At 30.3% G+C, this 24715-nt stretch overlaps 1 protein-coding gene across 1 annotated transcript in view; it reads left to right on the forward strand.

Annotated features, from left to right (window-relative positions):
• The window catches only part of LOC136978279 (1-phosphatidylinositol 4,5-bisphosphate phosphodiesterase-like), a 78123-nt gene that overhangs the window by 43731 nt on the left and 9677 nt on the right, over positions 1-24715 (forward strand). The window contains 18 exon segments of the mRNA XM_067273964.1: positions 3409-3488; positions 4614-4749; positions 4825-4925; positions 4999-5056; positions 11331-11439; positions 11524-11734; positions 12025-12118; positions 12200-12279; positions 12374-12458; positions 16551-16641; positions 16702-16809; positions 16885-17142; positions 18056-18140; positions 22517-22589; positions 22671-22774; positions 22844-23111; positions 23176-23275; positions 23347-23451. Coding sequence (XP_067130065.1) covers positions 3409-3488; positions 4614-4749; positions 4825-4925; positions 4999-5056; positions 11331-11439; positions 11524-11734; positions 12025-12118; positions 12200-12279; positions 12374-12458; positions 16551-16641; positions 16702-16809; positions 16885-17142; positions 18056-18140; positions 22517-22589; positions 22671-22774; positions 22844-23111; positions 23176-23275; positions 23347-23451 — 2146 coding nt within the window.

Genomic DNA, 24715 nt, shown 5'->3' on the forward strand with positions numbered 1-24715 from the left:
AACGGTACGGGTCGTTAGAATGCGATAGAATATAAAGTGGGCTGTGCGTTGGTTTGATGTACACGTTGGTAGAAAAATGCCCTTTTTTGAACACAATATTAATGTCTAGAAAATGGATAGCCAAGGAACTCTTTTGTTCCATTCTCAATTTTAGGCCGTCCTTGTTGCTGTTTATCCCTTCTAGGAATTTACTTATCATACCATTATTCCTCCGTACAATAAGGACATCGTCCGGAAAAATTTACATAAAAGATGTAATTCAGTAAAAACATGATTAAGAAATTAAGCTGGACTAATTATTGTACTGTACCTTTAACAGTGGAATTTTAGAATGCTAACATTTTTGGCCTGGTTAATGGGTCATCCTCAGGTGCTGTCAAAAGTTTCACTGTTAAAGGTACAGAAATGAGTCTAGCTAAGTTATCACAGTGGTTAGTATATCATCTTCCTTAATACGGAATCAAGCTGATACAAACATCACGATATACTTCTTGTCGTCATTTCTATTGCAATATCAGAAAATCTTCTTATACTTTTATATTTGTATAAATTTGTTTCAAGATATTTTTTTTTGATTTTTGTGAAGGCTTCAATAACTTACAAATAAATAAATGAGAAAAATAATACTTTTTTCAATTTAATGGGACAAACAACGATTAAAATAAGATCTTGTTTTTCAAAGTATATCATGACTTAACTGAGAATCATTGTTATGATGGATAATATACTTGATAAATAATTAACCTCCCAAAAAAATTATTTCATTGCTTATTTCTATTGAAAATCTGTTTTGTTATATTGGTTATATATGTTTTTCTAGACATTACTATGTAGGAATTAAATAAGTTTCAGAAAAAAAAAATACAATAGTAAATTTATCAGTTAGCTTTTATGAAAGAAAAAGAAGAAACTGTGAATTTTGATGGTATTTTCTTATTAACAAAACATATTTTCAAAAGAATTATATATTTATTTTGATTTATATAATAAAAATAAAAAAAACATCGTCTAAAGGCAAATTAAAATCACACGGTGAATCTATATTATTCAACTAATTTTATTATAAAAATTGTACTTCATAACTAGAAAAACTTACATTTCTCTCTCTCAACATTTTTGGAATCAAAAGTTTTTAAATTTTGAACAATATTTGACTTCTGCACCTGCAAGCACATTAGAAAACAGCAAACATTTAGTCTAAAACAAATTCTATTCATTATACTAAATATAAAATAATGAAAGAACTATGTAACACATTTGTTTTCTTGCATTTAGTTATTTTATGAAATTTCTAAATGGTTTGTTATAAGTTATAAAATACAATCATATGTTAAATTATAAATTAAAAATATTTATTTTAATGTTATCTGCTAGACATAAAACTGCTGATTTAGTATATCAAACTGGTAAAATTTGTCATATAAAAACTGTTGCATCTCAATTAATTTTGTTTGAAAATACAGTAATTTCATTGGTACTGAATTCTGTTAAAAGTGAAAAACATTTTAATACTTGTAATTAACTATATGTCATATTTAATACAATTAGCAAAATTAATTTATATTAAAATAAATGAAATGATTTTCATTAGTGAAAGATAAACAATTTTTAATATCTTATTTTTGGTATATTTATATCCCGTTATTAGTAAGTGCTTGATATATTATTACCTCTGTCTTAAATGTTTAAAAAAAAAAAGAATAATGAATTTTAATTAAATTATAAAATGACTTTCTCCCATTAACTTTCTAATTTAAAAATTAATATTAAATTCTAATTAAAGTAAGCATCACATATTTTATTTATGTAGAATATTTTTTAGTACAAAAAACACATCAGTTTTCTGTAACCATCCTAGTTGGGCTGCAATTTGGAAAAATTGTAGACCTATAAATTTCCACTGTCATCCATCCGTCTTTCCTTAATCTCGAGAGCAGAGTTAGATAGATGAAAGATGAGACCAGATATGGAAACCTTAGGACAGGAGGCTGCAATTAACTATATGAAAACTTCTGATGCAAACCAGAAGTCACATTATTTCAATTCAAAACTTTTTCCCTGACGGCAGTTAATAGACGATCGGCACAACTCCATTGCTAATGGAAAAGTATGATGAACAGTACAGGGGCAAGACACTACAGTACTAATTTGAGGTAGAGAGCTTATATTTTACATGAAATAAATTTAAAATATGATTAAAAATTGTAGCTCATCATTGTGACAATGTTGCAATAAATAATTGCTCGTTTTCAATATGATTGAATTGCCGATTATCAATCTTTTGATCTGATTTGAAATTGGCAGAGGATCCAGCCTCAGAGTGGGTTTAGATCAGAAGCTTTATTCCTGATGATCCATTATTAAAGAAAAAGATTTTAAAAATCTCTTTAGTAAATTATTCAGATTGAGATTCATCATATTGAAAGTAAGATGATGATTTACAGAAAACCAATGTCTTTTTATTGTTCTAAGAAATATTCTACATATAATAAAAGTAAACATCACATATTTCATTTATTTTAAAGGATTAATTAGAATTTATTATTAATGTTTAAATTAGAAAGTTAATGGGAGAAAGTCATTTTCTAATTTAAAAAAAGAGTAATGAATTTTAATTAAACTTTTAAGATAGAGGTAATATGTCAACCATTTACTAATAACGAGATATAAATATACAAAAAATAAGATGAACAATTTGAATATTTTTCACTAATGAAAATCATTTCATTAATTTTAATATAACTTAATTTTGCTAATTATATTAAAAATGACATATAACAGGAATATTGCCGATCATCACTCTATGCAGGGCATCATCTGGCTGTAAAATAAAGCCAGATGATGCCCTTCAAAAGAGGAAAAGCAACTTTAATAATGCTGAAGCACAGAATGAGAAAGTACCTTCAATCTTTAGTAGTCTTTACAATAATTGGATTATGAATAAGAAGTTAGTTAATAATTCTTTGCATGTATTTAAAATAAAATGTTTATTGATTACATTCAAATCTTAATTGAATTTTGAATTATAAAATTAAACATTACTTTCTAAATATCAAATACACATCTCAAAAGTGTGTGTTAATATATTAATTGTGTTAGCATGTACTGTATCACATATAAGATTATTTGAAATTTATCAAAGTATTTTACATATTGAGAATACATTTTTCTGCTGTAAGTCAAATATTTAATAAGAGAGGTAATATTGTACTTTTTTTTAATCAAGAAGTTTAAGTTCAAAATATACAAATATCCATAAGGATATCCTGCATTTGCTTTAGAGAATAAATAGTTCTTCAGACAGAATGTGTTTTTGCATTTATTTTTATTCTAATTATAATTGGAAAAAATTACAGAGTAATAAAATAGAATGATTTATTAATAAAGTGTAATCATCTTTGCATTTAGATTTGGCAAGCGGGTCTTCGTAGCATTACCAACAACATCAAAGCCAATAATGTTTGTCCAATGACTTGCCTTAAAAAACAGTAAGTTTTCATTCAAATAATTAACACAATTATCATTAAAATATAATAATTATCTAATGTAAAACAGAAATGCAGCTGAATTCTTTACATAAATTTTCTTTTTCTTTAATTAATTGGGATTGTTGTAATGGAGGTGGCAAATATTGTCTGCGAGACATCACCAAATTCAATGTAATAAAATAAATAAATAATAAAGATTATTTTATTTTTATTTTCAATATAAATTTTCTCTCGAATATTTTCAATATTCGAGCTTAGAAAATTTATTCGCGTTTTTCATATTAAAATTCTTCTAGTATTCTTTTCATTATCTTCACATGTAGATAACTTAGTACCAACCCTATTCGGAAGCCTTGTTTTAGGAGATATAGTAAGAGTTGAAAAACTACATAAAATCTTTTATCACCAAGAATTTTGTTTTTTTTAACCAGTTGTTTTCAAGGCTGGAAATAAACTCTTGTAATCAGTCTGCATATTTAGGAATGAAGTTTATATTAAATTGCATTATTTCAATAAATTTATTCTTTTCAAGTATTAAGAATTAGCTAGCATTATTAAATTAATTGTAAATAGCCATTTAATATATATAAAATATTCTCTCTGTTTCATAATATGATATACTGGAAATTTCTATATTAAATTTAAACAAAGTTTATATAATCTTTTGAATAACATTTACTTTAAGTTACATTATTTTCAAAAAAGCCATTTTGTTTTATCTAAAATTAGCAAAATTCTGATTATGATTTCTTCTTTTCATCTGTCAGCATTATTTTTACTATTGATGATATAGGCTTCAGTTGATTGTCCTATTGAAATATCCAAGAGAGCATTGACTTGGAGATTCTCTAAGACAATATTTTCCACGTCTGTATCACAACAGGTGTTATTTTGATTAGCTTCCATTTTAAACTTTTTAGAATTGCAATGTCTCATGAAATAATCAACTCCACCTAAGTAATCTGTTAGAATATTTTATTAAGAACCCTCAGTCAATCAAAACTCATTATTTCTTATTTTACAAAGAAAAATTTATCATATTATGGGACAGAGGGAGACAATTTTTAAAATATTTTATGTAACTTATTGAATAAAATTGCATTAATTTGAAATATTTAAAATAAGCTGGATGAAGTTGGGATATCTAGTGGACCCCGACGGTAAGATACCTGTCAGACGGATTGCACAGACATTTGCCTCAGGTAAAACAGAGAAGATTGTCTATCAGTATATTGGTGAAGTTGGTCTACCAAATGGAAAAGTAATTGCATTATAAATTGTTATTAAAATGTTATTTGAAATCTAATCATTAATTAAAAACTTTTTTAAAAATTAGAATGACGTAATAGAACAGGAAGCTTTTACCCTGGAAAAGTTTCATCAATTATACCATAAGATTTGTCCTCGGAGTGATATAGAAGAGTTATTTAATTTAATGTATGTATCTTTTCACTGTTATGTAAACATTTTCCAGTTGATTTACATTTAATTATACTGCATTTTATTATAGTACTCAAAATAGATCAGACACTATCAATACAAAACAACTTATTAGCTTTTTAAATGAGGTGAGTATATTTCCGTACTGCTTGAAGTATTTATAAGAAATAAAAAAAAATTTTTCTATCTTTTTTAATTTTTTATTAAAAAAATTTAAAATATCTTTAGGAATATAAACAAAAAAAACAATTTAACACACAAATCAATTTTAAATAAGAAAATATTCTAGAGAACTTTTATTCTCATTTTTGGTTTCAAAGTTACTGTAAAATCAGAATGCATCATCAGTTTGTAGAATAGAAGCTCTCTAAAACATGTTATTTTCTTGAAGGAATACTACTGAAAAGGCAAATCTATATAAAATATTTCTATTTTTACTTTATTTACAATTTTTTAATTATTAAAAAAATGTTGAATAATTAATAAAAATTTTTTCTTAAAGATTTTTACATATTTTGCATATACAATAATCTTTTACCCGACTTTATTAGAAATAAGTAAAGTTATTTTATTCAGATGGTATAAGTATAAAATAAGAAAACATTGCCTCTGTAGTTTCTTTTCTTGAGGATTTTTGCACACTTTTATAATGTTTTACATTTTAAAACATTTTTAGACAGTTCTAGGGTCTAAAAGAGAGATTAATTCTGTTATAAAAATGGTGTTTCTAGGATTGAAAGTAAATTATATACAGTATGTACTTTACATGGATTTGTCCTTGTTATTCGTTTATTAAAATAATATGCGATTTTTTTTTATTGAACATTTTACTCATTAACATGTTCCCAGCTAAGGCTGCGTCCTACGTGGCAGCATCCAGCGACCGCGGTTGTGAACGTGCTTCCAAGCGGAGCGGACAAACCGATTCAACCAAACGTGCGTGTCCGGAGTTAATGCGTTTAGCGTGTAGCGACCATCAGATGACGCTTCTACATGTGCTTGCAGGAAGCAGCTACCAAGCAAGTTTGATCACCGCTTCCACCGCTCGCGCTTCCAAAGAAGAAAATGGCTGATTTTGTAGATAAATGTAAACAGAATGACAAATAAATTGTGTACATATGTTGTTTGTACTTTAATTAATAATCTTTTATGTAATTTAATCATTTCTGATTTTGTAAATGTTTTAAAAATAAAACTTTTTTTAACTTATAAAGAATCTTCATAGAATAATATTTGTCGTGTATCCAGTTAGTGATAACATTTGTCTTTCAAATTTACCGTTTTAATGCTTGTCATATTTTCTATAGTAGCATTCTACCGAGTCTTCTCACTGCCACCTTGTAAACAACACTCGTCCACTTTGGGCAGAAGTCGCTCACAAGTTGGAAGCGCGTACAAAGATTCTTTCTGCCCGCGGTCACTGGATGCTGTCACATAGGACGTAGCCTAATTGACATGATCTTGCATCATGTGACCTCTGTTACAACACATCAATCACACAATTTTGTGTCATCCATATGCAAGAATTTTTGGTAAATGGCACGCACGTTATTTTTCAAATGTTGTTTCTCAGGAAAACGATGAAAAATTTCTCATCATCTGGAAATGTGAGAAACATTTTCATGAATATATTTTATTGCTTACATTTTTTGTTCCCCAGCAAAACATTTAATTATTGTAGCTTTTCATTTATTTCACTTGTTGTATGTATAAAGATTTCTATGTAATTTCTATGACTATTTTTTGTAAATTTGTACATGTTTTATTTGCTTCTTTAAAGTACATTTTACATCAAGTAAATACACAATACTTGCATTTTTTAATTCAGTGCTAATTATTCTTATCACTCTTGTGTGAACCGTCTTGTAAGCCAAGTGATGATATTGGTAGTTGGAGCGTCTACCAATATCATCACTTGGCTTACAAAGACGGTTCACACAAGATTAATATTCACAGCATCCACACCTACTATGTTATTCTTACCACGTGTATTTTGATCCTGTTAAACATAAGTCCAAAAAATAACACATTCCTTTACATTGTATTATAAAGTGAGTTTATGTATTTTTCTTCAATCTTATTTTTAACAATTTGAGCAAACTGAAATGAAAAAAAAAAGCAACTGAAATGAGAATGATAGCATACTGTAATAATGGATATAGATTGTGGAATCTGAAAGAAAACATTATCAGTGCTTGTGCTATTATGTTTGATGAAAGTGCAAGAGGCAAGAGCAATGACATAGAGAACTATGACAATGAACCAACAGAGCAGAGAGAACGGCTACCACTGATAGAAGAAAATACAGAAGACTTGAACACACAAAGTTAAGATTAACAAGAAATGGAACAGAATCAGGAGACAAAGATGAAAATGACATCTGCAAGCCAAATAGAAATACAAAATCTTTTGAGAAATTTAAAGAATATGAAATGTACACAGCATACTGTCTAGTGGTAAATAGTGATCCCTCTATGTATAACGAAGCAATTAAGTCAGAGGAATGGAGAGAGGCAATTAAAAAAGGGTTAAATACACATAAGAAGAAGGGAACATGGATGAAGACCATATTGCCAAAAGATGATAAAGCAATTGAAACAAGGTGGGTATTTAGAACTAAAACCAATGGAGTTAATACTGCACTCTTAGAACCTATAACTGGTGTGATATAAAAAAAAAACAAAGGATGCAGATCACCACAAATGTTTTCGAACTGCTGGCAGTTCTTCCTCAGATGTGAGATTGAATTACCAATGGGACAGAGCAAACTGTTAAAGAAAATTCGAGAAACAATTACAAGTGTTATATGAGACACGTGTGTGTTTGTCTAGTTGACCTACCATGACCTTAAAGTTCAGAGTCCATCAATGGAGTTAAGAAGGCGAGAATAGTGGTGAAAGGCTATCAAGAGAAATAGGAGAGCAATACATATGTCTGTCCAGTCTAAAACAGGCTCTCAGATGCTGGAATGAATTTTTCAATGAATTTGCAACTCAAATGGGATTTAAAAGATCAAAAAATGATTTTTGTTTATATAAGAAAGAGAAGATTATCATGATTATATGTTTTGATGATTTTGATTACAGGAATAGAAATTAAAGAAGTAATAGATCAATTAAAACAAGAGTTTAACATCAAAGATGTGGGAGAAATAAATGAATTTTTAGGGATAACAATTGAAAGAAATAGCACTCAAGTACTGTATATATGTGTGAGAGACCAAATTTGATGAACTTTTTCTATACACTTTCACACTCGTTTTTAAAATAAATTGAAATAGAATTTTCTTCCCATGAATTTAAATGTTATTTTTTTTCCTCAACACTTAATAAAAAAACTGGATATGATCATATCTTTCTCCAGATTCACTTCCTTTCAAAGGTGACACAGCTTCCTAATGTGTCATCCAAAATCAATGATCAAAATTCAACTATTGGGCTGTTGCAGAATAATTCCTAATAAGGTCATGGGAAAAACCCAGGACAACCCCCTAATAAAAAAGAGGGGTCTATGAATCAAAGTTCACCTTCATCCAGTTTTTCTTCAACTGTGTGTGCTCGCCAATATCAGTCATCACCACTCGTAGCCCACCGGAGAGAAAAAGGACTTCCTTTGAACAGACCTTTGAATCTAGAAGCTTCCTTGAACAGACCTTCGAATCTATGATTACAACAAACAAGTCTTACAACCAAATTCCAATAATTAAGGTATTTATCAATGCGCAAACAAATTTAAACTCTCTCTCTCTCTCTCTCTGTCAGGATCGCAATCTTAATCATAAGGTTCACCCCTCCTTTCCTATATGTTGTATAATTATCATCCACTAAGCATCTAAATTGGCATCTGTATATAGCTTTGTAAATAATGGTCAATAAATAAACGGGTATTTGTTAAATGATAGCTTTGTGGAGTGTACTTCTTCTGGTTGTCTCCATATGCCTCCATTCCGAGTCTGAAAGCCTACAAACATGATTGCTCGTGCGTGAATAAAATGTCAATGGCCATCGCAATTTTCGTGTCCGTGACACTGTGGTGTCAGTCCTGATGTGGCATCAAAGAGGTGCCGACCCTGAGGTCACATATGCATCAAAGAGCAATGATCCAAAATGTAGTATGAAAATTTAGGATGGAGAAATGTAATAGTCACGACTCTTGTGGAATCAAATCTTACAGTCAAGGAGGATGAAATAATTCAAGTTCCATATCGAGAACCAATAGGAAGCTTAATGTCCTGAATACATCTGACTAGGAACTAGACCAGATAATGTATGCAGTATCACGCTCAAGTCAATTTCTTAACAGGCCAATGACTAGAATATGGAAATCAATAAAGAGAGTTCTTTTCTATTTAAAAGAAACCAAAAATTTAGCACTGACATACGGTTATAATAACAGAAGTGAAGCAGTTGGATATTCAGTTGCTGATTGGAGAGGAGATAAGGCAGATCACAAGAGCATATCAGGCTCTGCAGTATATTTTTGTGGAAATATAGTATCATGGTTTGCACAAAAACAGTCTGTTTCCTTGTCATCAACCGAGGCAGAATACATTGCTGCAGCAGCAACAACAGTGGAGCTGGTGTCACTAAAAGAATTGCCTTGGAAATGGATAGCACACATCACACTGCAGCAAAACTTCCAGTAGACAACTAGGGATCTATTGAACTGGCAAATGGACATGAAAATGCTAAAAGGAGTAAGCACATAGACATTAGGCATCACTTCATAAAAGATTTAGTGTTGAAGAATATTATAAAGTTGGAGTATGTTGCTTGTAGTGAAAACATAGACATTTTCACAAAATTGTTATCTCAGGAGAGGTTTTCTAAACTGAGAAATAGGATCCAGATCATCTAAGATGTTTGCTTATGTACCCTTTTCTAATTCAATTTTTGCTTAATTAGTATTGTTTAATGTTTTAAACTGCAAATTGAGAGGGGGTGTTAAAAATTGTTAACTTAGCCAAGAGAGGCTGCTTTTTTTAATGTGGTCGGGGACCCTATCCTTGTACAGTACCTCTGTCTGTCTCTTTTTTTCACGTGTCATTCAATAAACAGGAAGCTTATTGTAGAGCTTTTTGTATGATTCTTTATTATAAAAAAATCTTAACATTAAAAAGCCATCATTAGGTTTCAGAGCATAAAATTTAGACAGAATTGAACAAAAATTCAATATAAAATCTGATAGTCTATGTAACTAGTCAATAACGTTAGTTTGTATTTAAACTTAACTGCTTTGATAAAGTTTGATGTATTTACAATTAATTACCACTTGAAAAAATATATTTAAATTTTAATATATTTTTAACAGTAAAATACTCTGTGGTTTTTTTTTTAATGTTAAAAAATTGCAAATCTAAAAGCCATTTTTTTGTTTTTAGACTACTTCCTTCAGTAACGATCAATGCAATTTTAATATTTTATTAATTTATATTATTTAGTATGTCAATGAAAAAGAGATTAAATAGGAATATCAATAATTAATTTAGACTCAATTAGTTGATTTAAATTAATAAGATTTTTACATCTTTATAAAAAATAAAATAATATCTAATATTATTTTAAATATTTTGTTAATAGAAAATACTGTATTTTGCAATATATAAGTTAACTTTGATCCAAAGCACAGACTTTAAAAAAAAATAAATAAAATATATTAAAAATTGCTCCACATCTTATATTTGAAGTTACAGTCTCCGATAGGCTAATGAATTCTTTTCCCTGATAAATAAGTGTGTATTCTAATTTTACCTTTTTTTTTAACCAGAATTCATTAAAAGATATTTTGGGGCCAAATGCCAAAAGTGCAGTTTAAGTTAAATATACTAAGTATTTCTTCTCTAAAATATTATGTGCTTGGAGTGTATCTTCTATGCTGTAAAAGATGATAGTTTAGAAATGTGCTTTAAGATCTAAAATTAAGTTTTTAATTAGTTACCAAAGGAAAAAAAAGAAACAGCTATCTTTTTAACTTTTTATGCAAAAATAAATATTAAATTCGACAGAAAACAATAGTTAATTATTGATCAAAGGAACTTTCCAAAATACCTACAATATAAAATTATTATTTGCTAAATATTTTGAAAAGTTTTATTAGAAGTTATATAAATATTGATTCTAAAGAAAAATGCTATTATTAAAAGTGATTCATTTTCTGAGATAAATTTTCAGATGCTGTTTTAGTTAAATAAAAAGAAAATTGTTCCAAATATAAACATCTGTAAGCCTGATAGTTATTTTAAAACCAAATAATTGCCGGACTTAGCCCAATCTAATCTGGGAGTTGTTTGGCTTTAAGAAAATTGTTTTCATATAAAGATACAAAGAGAAATTTTAATAAATCATTTAAAGTAATCTATATTGTGTGATTCAAAATTACAACAAAAGATGTTTTTGTTTTAAGAAACAACGTGATCCACGTCTGAATGAAATTCTTTATCCTTTCTATGACGAAAAACGTGCAAGGGAGATAATCAACACTTATGAACAAAATCCTGAATTAGCAAAAGAAGGTAAATATTTATTATTAATTTTCTGAAAAGTAAAGTCATACATTGAAAAAAATGCTTCGATTAAAATTATGTATGCATTTGAAGGAAAGTTAGACCAAGAAGGACTAATCAGATATCTCATGTCTGATGAGAATGCTCCTGTTTTTCTCGATCGCCTTGACATCTACATGGATATGGACCAACCTTTGGCCCATTATTACATTAACTCTTCCCACAACACCTATCTTACTGGCCGACAATTTGGTGGAAGATCTTCTGTGGAGATGTACAGACAAGTCCTTTTGGCAGGTTGCAGGTAATTTAAAATTATATAATATGGTAATACTTTTCAACTTAAAAATTAACACTTACCAAGATGTAGACAAGTTCTGCACTTAAAACATCCACAGCCAAATTCATATTTAAGTCTGTAAATAATAGAATTAATTATATATATTTTATATTAACAAAAAGATTCCTAATAAATATTAAGTATAATATATAATATTAACACATTATAAATGAGATCTTTTAACAAATAGAATTTATATTTCTGCTTCAATATCACAATAAATAACAAATGTTTGACACGTTTCCATTTGTCAGGTGTGTAGAACTGGATTGTTGGGATGGCAAAGGAGAGGACGAAGAACCCATAATCACACATGGCAAAGCAATGTGCACAGATATTGTATTTAAAGTAGGTGTCAAGATTAAATTACTATTACATTATTAATAGTCCTTAAATATTTCCATTTAAAAAATATTTACCATACTCCAGGATGTAATAAATGCTATTAGGGACTGTGCTTTTGTGACGTCAGAATATCCAATTATATTATCTTTTGAAAATCACTGCAGGTATCATTTTGATAAAATATTTTAATATTTCTGTAAAATTATTTGAGTGTTTTTTTATATCTAAGTTGATATGACACAAAATATTCTTTTACAGTAAAAAACAACAATATAAGATGGCCAAATATTGTGATGACATTTTAGGAGAAATGTTACTTCGAGAACCCATTTCAGGTTATCCAGTAAGTTTTAATAGTTCTTTTATTCTTTACACAAAAGATACATTGCCCAATGAGTAAAATAACTATCCCCACATTAACAATGATAAAACACCCAATTAAAAGCTAAAAAATAATAATAAATATAAAATGAAAAATATAAGTATACATTTAACTTGTTTAAAATGTATACTTATATGTAATCTTTCTTTTAAAGATGACATATAAATGTATAACATAGTTTTTTACCATATTATTTAAATTTACAGTATTCTAAGTAAAAATAATTTTCAACATTTTTAATTGAATTTATAAATCTATTAATATATCACAAAGGCCTTCCTTTTACTGTAAATTGGGTATATAAAAGCAAAGTTGTGTTGTACAAATGCAAAGTTATAGGGTACTAAATCTATCTTAAGCTGGAGTTTTTTATAAATTATATTTAACAAACACACTTTTACATACATTTCCAGCACTTCCTTATGGTTCTAATGAATGTTTTCAACTTGATTTACAGGTTAGAAGCCATTTCAGTTAGGAGTTATGCATTATGCTGTGTTCCAAAATGGAACAATTCAAAGTTTCTTTGAGGTTATTTAAATTTTTTATGATGTAACTAGAGATTTATAAATTTAAATAAAATTATTCATTGAAATGTAAAAGACCCTATAATGAATATTAAGCACATGAAGGTGATTATTAAAAAAATTATTGATTTAAATACATTTAGATAAAAATGCTTGCCAAACTTGCAGTATGCTGAGGCTTTCTCTGTTGCTAATGCAAAGTCTTCGGCTTGCTGCTTTATAGATGTTGATGGTTTCACTTAATTTTTGTATATCAAATATTTTTGGCCGGCAACTGTATTAATGCAAAAGATGCCATCAATATTTCATATGCATTCTCATAACGTAAACAACACTAGCATGTTGCTAATGTTTCTACACCAGCAAATACATTGTATTATTTATTTGTGTGGATGTAACAATATTTTTACCACTTCAGTAGCATGTATGGCAAAAATTAGTTTCCGATTTTTAAATAATTTGGAATTTAAAATAATTTTAAACACATTCAAATTCCAATTTTGAATTTTATACTGTGTATAAAATGAAAATATATGTAATCGTAAAATAAATTATATGTAATTTTATACTGGTCAATAGCCTGACGAACACCAAGTTTTTGGTTGAAAATGTTAGTTTTTATCTAAAGCTATTCATACAGGGATATAAAAAGGTTTTTAGTGTGTTGATTTATCCTTCCCAGGGATTGTGCAAAAAGTTGGTTTTCAAATATTTTTCTTACTAATTTTGCATCCTCCCAATACAGGCTCACTTGCTTACTGGGCTAAGGCAGTGTTATAATTTCCTTTAGAGATGTCATATTTATGCACTTTTATTCTGTCTCAATCGATCTGTTAGTTGAGCCTATATAAGTTATGTGTCTGCTGAATTTAGAATCTTCTAGAGGTATGACGTACACTCCAGGGGCTCTTTTCTCGTTTATTTCATCTTTTCCTTTGGTTAATAATCTGAATTTTAGTTGGGCTTCTTTTAAACACTATCTTTCACTATGCTAGAATAAACTTTGCATAACCAGGAGTCAAATTCAACTGTTACAAATTTGCAGTTGTTCTGCTTCCATACCTGACTTGTTTTTTAAATTTCTAGCCAATTTAGTAATTAGTTTATTACTGTAGCCATGTTTTGTTGCTAGCTTTTTAATAGTTTTAACCTCTTGCCATGTATCCTCTTTTCTAAAAACAATGTTACAACAAGCTCTTTGGATGAGTATTCTACATGCTGCCAGTTTAAAACTCTTTGGATCATTAGAGGTAGCAAGTATGAAAAAGAAAGGTGTATGTGGTTTGTGATAAACTTTTGTGACTTGCGATAACTATTTCCAGGTCTAGATAGTGCACTTTCATACTATCTAGACCTAGACCAATTGGATAAAGTTTTATCCATTTGGTCTAGTACTAGTCCTATACTTATTGTTATTAATAGTTTGAAAACATTTTTGTGCAGAGGCGATATTGAAAACATCTTCGATATTGGGCTTAGATTTCCAAATTATTAAAATATCGTCGATGTATCTTGCATATAAACTTGAGAACAAAATACTCACAAAAGTATATTTTGTGAAAATACAGCACATGTATAATTGATAATGATATTGGAATTTATGAAAGCTATGTTTAAGCATACCATCCAAAAACCAAGGAAAATTATAATGTTATCAGGGTGGATAAATGATAAAGAAAACAGCTGATTTCACTCTCTCAGAATACTTAAAAAGATAAGTAAATTAATTACATTAAAATTATTAGTTTCTGAAGTGTTTGTCTTAGATGCACTAATGGAAGTATTGCAGTCTGTTATGGGAAATTATTATAAAATACAAGAGAGCACTTAATCAAGTTGGGACACTTGTATGGTATTTTAAGGTGATTAGATTTCATAATTTGTTTGAAGCATTTTGGAAACAATTGTAATTAGTTAAAACCAAGAAGCAGATCCACTATTATTAATACAGGGTGTCTAAAAAATTATCTGAATCTTACTTGCTCTAAACTACAGTAATTCTAAAGATTTTTAAAAGAATGTATGATTTATATATTTTGGGTTATCTAAGAAAATATTAAATATTCCATATATTTGTGCAATAATTTACATGTAAAATTAACTTTTATTTCCAAACTGTCTACTGCTATTATTTGTATATTTCTGAAACCATTGAGGAAGAAATCTGTAAATAACTGTCAAGTTTTCTGTTAACAGTACTGTTTGTTTGATTACATGTAATACCATACATATATCATCTTTCAAGCAATTCCAAAAATAAAAATTTACTAGGATCAATTCAAATACTATTTCAATATCAATTTTAGTCATTAAAATGATAACTAGAAACAAAATTAATTATATCTAAGTAATCATTTTGTCTATGATTACACATTATTATTTGATTGATTGGGAATTAAAGAAATAATGCATTAGATGTCAGATAAGACATATGTATACATTTTTCTGTACCCATCCAATATATGACACTAAATCAATCATTTAAGTAACGAATTGTTTATGACAAATATCCAAATTTTATTTAAGGAATAAATTACTAAACCATGGTTTCATTTGTATGAGGCAATTTAAGCAGTTAATAATTCACATGATATATTTTGGTTTAAGAAAATACAATTTTACATTAAATAGAATAATAATTTTCATTGGATAAAGCAGTTTGATTTAGAAAAATTTTACAGTTACAAACTGTAATACAGTAGAGAACCGAAAATCTGAATCAATTGGGGACTGGGGTTGTTCAGAGTAGTGATTTGTTTTGATTACCGATTATGTACGAATAAATATATTAACCTGTCCGATGTTCAAATTTTTCTCCGTTGCGTGTCACTTTCATGTTGAATTTTCGTCGATTTTAAGCCTAACGAAAATTTTTATAATAATAATCGAGGCTATCGTATCGTTAAAAATTATTTCTGCATTTTGTACAAACAAAATAAATATATTGAAGAATATAAAAACATGAAAATTATACTTTAGAAGTAAATCTAGTATCAAAAACGTTTGATTCAGCACGACACAGTCCGACTGAAAATCGTTCCGATTACCGGCGATTCCGATTACTGGGGTTCCGATTAACAACTCTCTACTGTAGTAAGATTAATTTAGAGTTGCCTCAAACTAGCGCTTTGTGAGAACAAAACACTAGCAAACATGTGCTAGTGAACCCAATGATGTCAAAGGCCCCGCACAGCTATCCCTTTGCAGTGATATGAACATATGCTTGTTGTTGACAGAATTCAACAAGAGTATGCTTGTATTGCTGCTATAGCAAAGAGATAACTGCATGGCCACGCGTCGTAAGCTAGCAAAGGAATAATTGCGTGGCTGCAAAGAAAGAGGCGGGGCCTTTGACATCATCAGGTTCGCTAGTGGTAGTTTGCGGTGGCTCTTAAAGAAAAAAGAAAATTTATCTCTTGGCATTTTACATTAATGAAATTTCTTCTTCAAATGAACTATATTTTCTTACAAAATGTGGAACCATTTTAAATAATTAAAAATTTTTTTTATATTGATATTTTTACAGTTAGAAATGGGGACTCCTCTTCCAAGTCCCAGTGATCTTAAACGCAAGATATTAATAAAGAATAAAAGACTTAGACCAGAAGTAGAAAAACGTAAGAGAGATTTAATTTTTTAATCTTTGAATTTAAATCCTGACAAGTCTTGTTCTCCAGAGGAATTGGAATTGTGGAGGAAAGGACAATTACAGAATGACGATGATGATGAGAAAGAAGATGCAGCTATCAATCTTTCCATCTTGCCCACTGAAGATGCAGATAATGGTAAGATTCAATTTTATATCATAGAAAAATTGTCAATGTTATTTAAATACAAATGTGGTTTACTTTATTTTCTAGAAAAGAAATTGGATGACACAAATATTCCAGGAAAGGTGTGTTGACTCATTTGATATTCATTTGCCAAAAGATACTTGAAACTTTGTTTATTTTTAAACCTAAACTGTTTATTGAAGGAATCTGCTGTACAGTTAGATGAACAAGTAGCCATGGCTCATTATCAGTATACAGGAGCGACTATACACGTCCATCCATATTTGTCGTCGCTCGTCAACTATGCCCAGCCAGTAAAATTTCAAGGATTTGATGTTGCCGAAGGTAAGTGTTACATTTTACAGAAAGAATTTCTTGATTAAATTGTTACACACAAATGCAAGTTACAATAATCCGAACATTCTTGAACTTTGCATTTATCTCTATTTTGAAAAATAAAGAAATCTTTTATGCTTCCTCAATTGATTTTTAAACGTAAATATTTAATAAAAACTTATTCAATAATGAGGAATCTATTGTAAGAATTAATAAAATTTTTATTTTAGAACATAAACATCATAAACATTCTTGTTAAATTTATTATGTAGTAAAATAATCTGTAGTTAAAAATCAAATTTTCTGATTCTTAAATTTATAATATTTTGACTTAATTTAATTAATAAACCCAAATATGTTAAATAGTTATAAATAAATACAGTCAAATATTTTAAGACATGATGACAAAAGTTCCGACTGTGTGCGCCAAACTACGCATATTTTACTTAAAAATCTTATCTTTAAAATTTGCCAAAGTTTTGAGTTTAATAAATTATTTTTAAAGAAATGAAATGGATATACTTTAATTAAAATAAATTTAAAAAGGTAAACTGAAACCAGAATTAAAACTCAAATTAAATCATATAATTTTAATGTAATTTATAAGGCATTTACTTGGTTGGAATGGCATTCAGTGGCGTGCCGTCCATGGAAGCTGTGGAATCGCCACTTCCCTTGTATTTTCTAAAATACAAATACATATTGTGCAATTATTTTATATTTTAATATATTTTGAATTTATTAAAACTAATATTTTATTATAACAAATTTCTATACATGTGAAAAACAACGATAAGATTGCTATTGTATATTCCCAATGGAAGATTTGAATATCCCCATTTATAATATTTCAAATAAATATATTAAACGGAATAATTAATATAACAATATAAATTTATTACAATGATTTTTCTTTAAATAGATAAAAACCTCCAATATAACATGTCTTCGTTTGCCGAAAATACTGCCCTTGGTTATTTAAAGTCCCAGGCTATAGAATTTGTCAAGTATCCTTTTTGGGAATAGACCATTTTGTTGGCATTGTGTGGTATTTGTGAGCTGTACGAGTTAAGAAATAATTTATTTAAATTTATCAAAATTATCTAAAGAAGAATCTGACATCTTTCACTTAATATCATAACAATTTTTAAAACAAATCTGAATTATTAACTAGTAAGTAAATAAATAATTTCTATTACATCAGCTATGAACTATAAGGATAATTTCTATAAAATTGCAAAATGAAAAATATTTCTTTCTTTGATTATAGGAATGAAGTTAGTAATTACGAAAGTACTTAACACAAATAATGTATAATTATTGAAAACTTGTTATATTGAGAAAATTTATCATTTATTCCTAGAATGTTATATACTCAAGAAGTTAACTAAAAAGCAATAAAAATACACCACTAAATATTTTTAAAATCTAAATTAGCAGTTTCCAAACTATTAAGATCTATGAACTCTTTAATAAAAAATATTTGTAGACTGTTACTTACATTTGTGAGTCATATATATATATATTTTTATTACTCCTCAGTCTCATTTTAACAATTAAGAAGTATTTAAAAGGGTACATTAAATAAGGTATAGGATTATAGAATAGCATAGTGCTTACCAAACATGCTATGCCAATGAGTAATTTCAGCCTGTGAGCTGCTTTCCATTACCTGAATTTGTAAACAATTCATAATTGTATGTGTAAACCAGGAGCATAACTACCATACAATAAAAATACACAGAGACTAGGGGACTCTACTTCATCCTGGGTCCATAAACAGATGCATATAAAATTGTCCTTACTATCCTTAAGGCCTAGAGAAAATACAGCAAGTAATGAGAAATACTTTTTCTCACTGAACTCGTCAACAATATGATAAAAAGAAATCCTTCCTTGTGTATCATTAAATCAAAAAAAACCTAGGCAGCAGAAATCTTTACAAAGTTACATTTGAAAAAGCAAAATATAGTGATCAGACACTCATTTATTTACTGTATGTACTGTACTGTACATGCACCATATCATATGGTAATTCAGGATTCTTCAACATGACTTAAGGACAGGATCCCATGTATAAATGTGAAATTTTTAAACCAAAATTGCTATGGCTATCCATTTAGCCAGTTACAGTGATCAAAAGTTATTAGTTGATTCAAGTTTGTTCAAGTCATTATCAAAACAGCAAAATGTAAAAATGACATACAAAAATATAAGTATATTAGAACTTGTAAGTGAATACATTACTTTTCTTACAGTTTACAAAAGCTTTACTGTGAATGCACTAAGTGCATAAATACTGTAACACTTTCAACTTCAAGTGTATCAAACAAGTGATTTTTTTAATAACCATCCATCCTGTGGGCACCAAGAGGGCCTGTTTTTCCCCTGCCCATTGCAGGTTTGGCCAGACCCATAATCAAGGTGGCTCAGTGGTGAGAGACTGAGTCCAACATATTCAGGACAGACTGCCTATGAAAAATGATAGTGAGATGACTGCATAACATTGCAGCAGAAGAAAAGAACTGCTATAAAACAAAAAAACTAAACTACAATAATAATTTTTAAACCAAAATTGCTATGGCTATCCATTTTAGCTGAGTTTTCAGTTTTCCAAAGTGACATTAGTCCACATTATCCCATGTGGCGACAGCTTAGGCCACAAATCCAAAAGTTGCCACCAGGAGGACCCCTGAACTTAACAAACTGGCAACCTGACCATTTGATCTCACTTTTGGATTCGGACCTCACTGTAGACACTCGTGTTCATGCCTCTATGTTCGACTTGTACAATCGTGCCATATCTCATGTACATAATAAATTTTTTTTTTGTATGTAGCCTTGTTTTGTGCATTGTAAATAATTAAGTACAAAGTAGCGCTACAAACTGGTGACCCGAATGTGATATATGATTTATGGTATAGGTATGTGATACTCTACCCAATGAAAGACTCTACAGTATGACATGAAAACTCCATCCATTCACATCGGATACAAACATTGGACTTTCATCTCTTTTGGAACTGTCTATTCATCTAACTTTCAAAAAGTGTAACCACGGATATTTTTCGTCGACGGTCGACTGTTCAACAGAAAGGTATTGTACAGTATGTGCCATCCTTCTTTGTTCTCGTGTCACATGCATCTTCCTTTGTTTTCTCATTACATGCTTCCACGTGCCATCCTTCTTTGTCCTCTCATCACGTGCTGAACTGTGCGCGCAACATGTCATTTACCTATACCCGCCTTCACACTGCCCAACTACGCTTAAAATCATGGCTGAGGCAAAAAATAACGACAATCACTGTCATATGGCGCACGTTGCAATCAGACCCCCCCCACCTTTCTGGAAATCAACCCCGGCTTATGGTTTGCACAGTTAGAAGCGTTTTCCATTACCAACATAACTGTCAATGACATGAAATTTAAACACGTTGTTGCAGCAGTAGAGCTGGAAATTTTAAATTTGGTGCATGATGTAATCCTCACCCTGCCCAACCAGAATAAATTTACTACGCTAAAGGCTCGTCTTATCGACATCTATTCAGAGAGCAAGTCCTCCAAAATCAGAACGCTTCTTCAAGGGTTAGAGCTGGGAGACCAACATCCATCCTTCTTGTTAACACGAATGCATGACTTGGCCAGTAACCATTTCAGCAAAGATCTCTTGCAATCCCTCTGGTTGTCAAGATTACCTCACAATATTCAGGCCATTTTAGCCGCATCAAACAAAAAACTCCAACAACTGGCTACCATGGCCAACAAAATAATGGAATTAGTCTCCCCCGCATACATCCAAACAGTAGAACATGACCCTGTCACCCATCATAGGAATCAACTTCTTACTAAATTCAACTTACTGGTGGACATCAAAAAGCATTAAAAGAAGACATCAATGGTACTTGTGCTGAGATGGTACTGAGAAGGATTGTGCCATACAGCACAACCCGTCTCCCGGCAGAGTTCTTCCATCCTTCACGGGAACCATCAGCAGATCCATCATCCTTCCTCCATCACCTACGGTCCACAATGCAGTCGCTTACGCCTGACTCCAACATCTGCACATGTAAAACCTTTACACTTTGTTCATCCAGCACTTGACACCTGCTCCCACATTTTGGTGCAGAGAGAAGGTCATAGAACTTCTCTGACCTCCCCTTACAACAGTCCCTTTCCAGTTACTACACGGACACCCAAGCACTTCACAAATCCTAGTCAACGGAAAAATGATAACGATTAACATCAACCGACTGACGCCGGCATTTTTGGACAGCGAGAATGTCAGTACATCATCAAACTTGTACAGGACAACACATCCAGACTCCCTAGAGCGACCAATGATAAACACTCCGAGTGACTCTGCGCCTACCAACACAATGACGACACGATCTGGAAGAAGTCAGGTTCAACCCTCGATATCTCTTACTTCGTACCTATAGTACTGGGGGGACGGTACCTACGTTCCACAATTTCATCAATTGTTAAAGATGGTTCTGCTTCAACTAGTGCAGAGAGAGCATCATCATCAAAGTCAATGGGTCTTCCAGTACGAGCCTTATCCTCCACACTAAAATCATTGTTTCTAAATCTTTCAAACCACTTCTGTGCAGTCCTTGCACTAATTACAATTTGATTATGTACAGTATTTATTTTTTTGGCTGCATTTGTAGCATTCTCACCACTTAAAATAAAAGGTATAAAACATGTCTTTTGTATTTGTCGGTTACTTCCATTTTAACGAAAATAAACAACTGAAATGTTCACAATTCTGAACAGTATTATATGAATGAGATCCAATTTAACACTTCAGTGTAAAAATTATCACATTAGACTGACATTTTTAACTGCAAAACAAGATTTTTCTCAAGGTCATAAAAATGCCCATGGACTTATGGACTGACCTGATACATTGTTGTTCATTCTTTTGGCCTGTGTTTTTTCAATCTTGCATTTTTGATGTTCTAACATTCATTTGGATTTCTTTAATTTTGAAATTACAATTAGTGTATGTTCTGTTTAAATGTGATGATTCTGTAATCATACTTTGAATGTTTGTTCCTACATTCCTTAAGTACTTGTCTGAACCTAGAACACCTAAATCTGAATTATAGTGTATTTGGAGTGTACAGTACTTAAAATGATAAGTTAAATGTATATTTGAAAATCTGGATGGGATCCAGCCCCAATTAGTCTAGATTTTCAATGCTTCACTGTATAAGTGTAAGATATAGCATTTAAAAGCATGAAATTATCTAATTTTTTTAATTCAGATTAAAAACAAGTAGACTGCTTTAAAAATTAAAAAAAAAGCATTAAATTTTGTTGTATTAAAAATTATATATACTATATATATATACACACATTTACTTTAACTCTAAAATAGTTATAATAAGCGTCAGCTGAGTCGGATATATCCAAAAGGTACGAGAGCAGATTCAAGTAACTATCTACCTCAGGTAACAGATTCTTTATATTTATCATTAGTATTTTTATACTTTAATATATCAGAATGTTTATTAATGGTTTTTATTTTGTAGATATTTTGGAATGCAGGATGTCAAATGGTTGCACTCAATTTCCAAACGTCAGATCTTCCAATGCAATTAAATCAGGGAAAATTTGAGTATAATGGTGGCTGCGGGTAAGCAATTACAACAGAAGTTCAAATAGGTGGAAGAATAAGTCATATTGACTGTTCGCCCATTTACAGATATTTATTGAAACCGGATTTCATGAGACGTCCCGACAAGACTTTTGACCCGTTTGCCGAGTCGCCGGTGGATGGTGTCATTGCTGCACAGTGTTCGGTGAGAGTCATTTCTGGACAGTTTCTCTCAGACAAGAAAGTTGGAACCTATGTGGAAGTAGACATGTATGGATTGCCCACAGACACCATTAGAAAAGAATTTAGGACAAGAATGGTTCCCGGCAATGGTCTCAATCCTGTCTATAACGAGGAACCATTTGTTTTTCGTAAGGTGATTATCTTCCAAACTATTTATAGATAAACATTTCAGCATAATTTACAAAGTCCATCACCAGGTCGTATTACCAGACTTGGCTGTGATCCGCATTGCTGTGTACGATGAGAATGGAAAAATGTTAGGACAGAGAATACTTCCAATGGATGGACTTCAGGCTGGTATGTTTTAAGAACTCACTATTTGCAATTTTATTCAGAACCTAATTGAAATTTGATTGTTTCAAATTCAGGTTACAGGCATGTGTCCCTAAGAACAGAAGGAAATTTTCCCATGTCGTTAGCAATGTTATTTATTTGTATTGAACTCAAAATATATGTACCTGATGGATTAGGAGGTAAATTAATGATTTCTTTTATAAATTACAGAGTATTAACTGTTGTTTGGCATTAAAACTTTTTTATGATAAACTAAATATTAACACTAAACTAAATGAACATTTGGTTTACTATTAATACATCAAGCTTTTTGATGTTTATATATATTTTTTGTCATTTTTTTGTTTATATATAGTTATTATTATTAAAACAGTAATACTCAATAAAAGATGAAATTCTGTTTATTAAAGAGTATACAAGAAAGTACACAATCACAGATCACAGATGAATTTGTCACAAACAAGCATCATAGATGAATTTGTCAGATATATAAATACCAAATTTACAGCATATAAAATACAACTGTTATCCAAAAAAAGTGGCTAAAAAAATCTCTGTGTCATATATGTGAAGTTGTGATCTCCCATAGGCTAATGAATTCCCCAAATGACTATTAGTGGGTTACAGGTCAATGTTCTGAGCAGGTATCGTGCCATGAACGTGTAACTACCATATCTGTTTTCTCCATAGAAACAGGTGTGCTTGTGTGCCTAAAGCTAGGTGTTTGTAAATCAGACACTGAGTCAGTCTAGTTTGAGTCAGATACTACTTGTGGGTTGCTTGTTGCTTTATTTCTCCCCACAGACCTTACTGCAGTGGTTTCCAACCTGTGGGGCACGCCCCCCCTAGGGGGCCACGAGACTGTTGCAAGGGGGGCATGCAGCTGTTTCCAAAATATCATTTTCGAATACAAACCAAAAAAGTCAAATAGGTGTCAAAAAAATGAATCAGCAAAATAGGTATACGTAATCCACAATCCTCGCCACAAATTTTTCGGGTACAAATGCTAAAACATCCATCCATACTCTTGCTGGAACGAAAACATCTCGCTTTCGCGTTTGGAGCCGAGCGCCGGCGGGGCGAGGAAACAAAAGACAAGCACTCGGAACATCCCGGGTATTCTCGTGCTTACTCGCGCCAAACTTCAGTAAACAGAAGCATCTGTTTTTTTTTCTGTTGTCTATGAACAGAATTAGTTCGTTAGTAGTGCTTGCGATAACCACGTTGATATATAGAATGAAACACTTCGCTTTGGTAACTTCTAAATTAATATTGAGGTAAATTTCATAACTGTTATAATAGTACATTATTTTTAGTACATTTAAAATTATTATTTCTTATAATAAATAATTATTTTTTTTATGTATATTTTTACATAATATTGTATATTATTTTGTAGCCCATTAAATAAATTATAATACCAGTTGAGTATTTATGAAATTA

Source organism: Centruroides vittatus, unplaced genomic scaffold (assembly GCF_030686945.1).
Source record: "Centruroides vittatus isolate TY-2023 unplaced genomic scaffold, ASM3068694v2 contig_502, whole genome shotgun sequence".
Classification (NCBI taxonomy): domain Eukaryota; kingdom Metazoa; phylum Arthropoda; class Arachnida; order Scorpiones; family Buthidae; genus Centruroides; species Centruroides vittatus.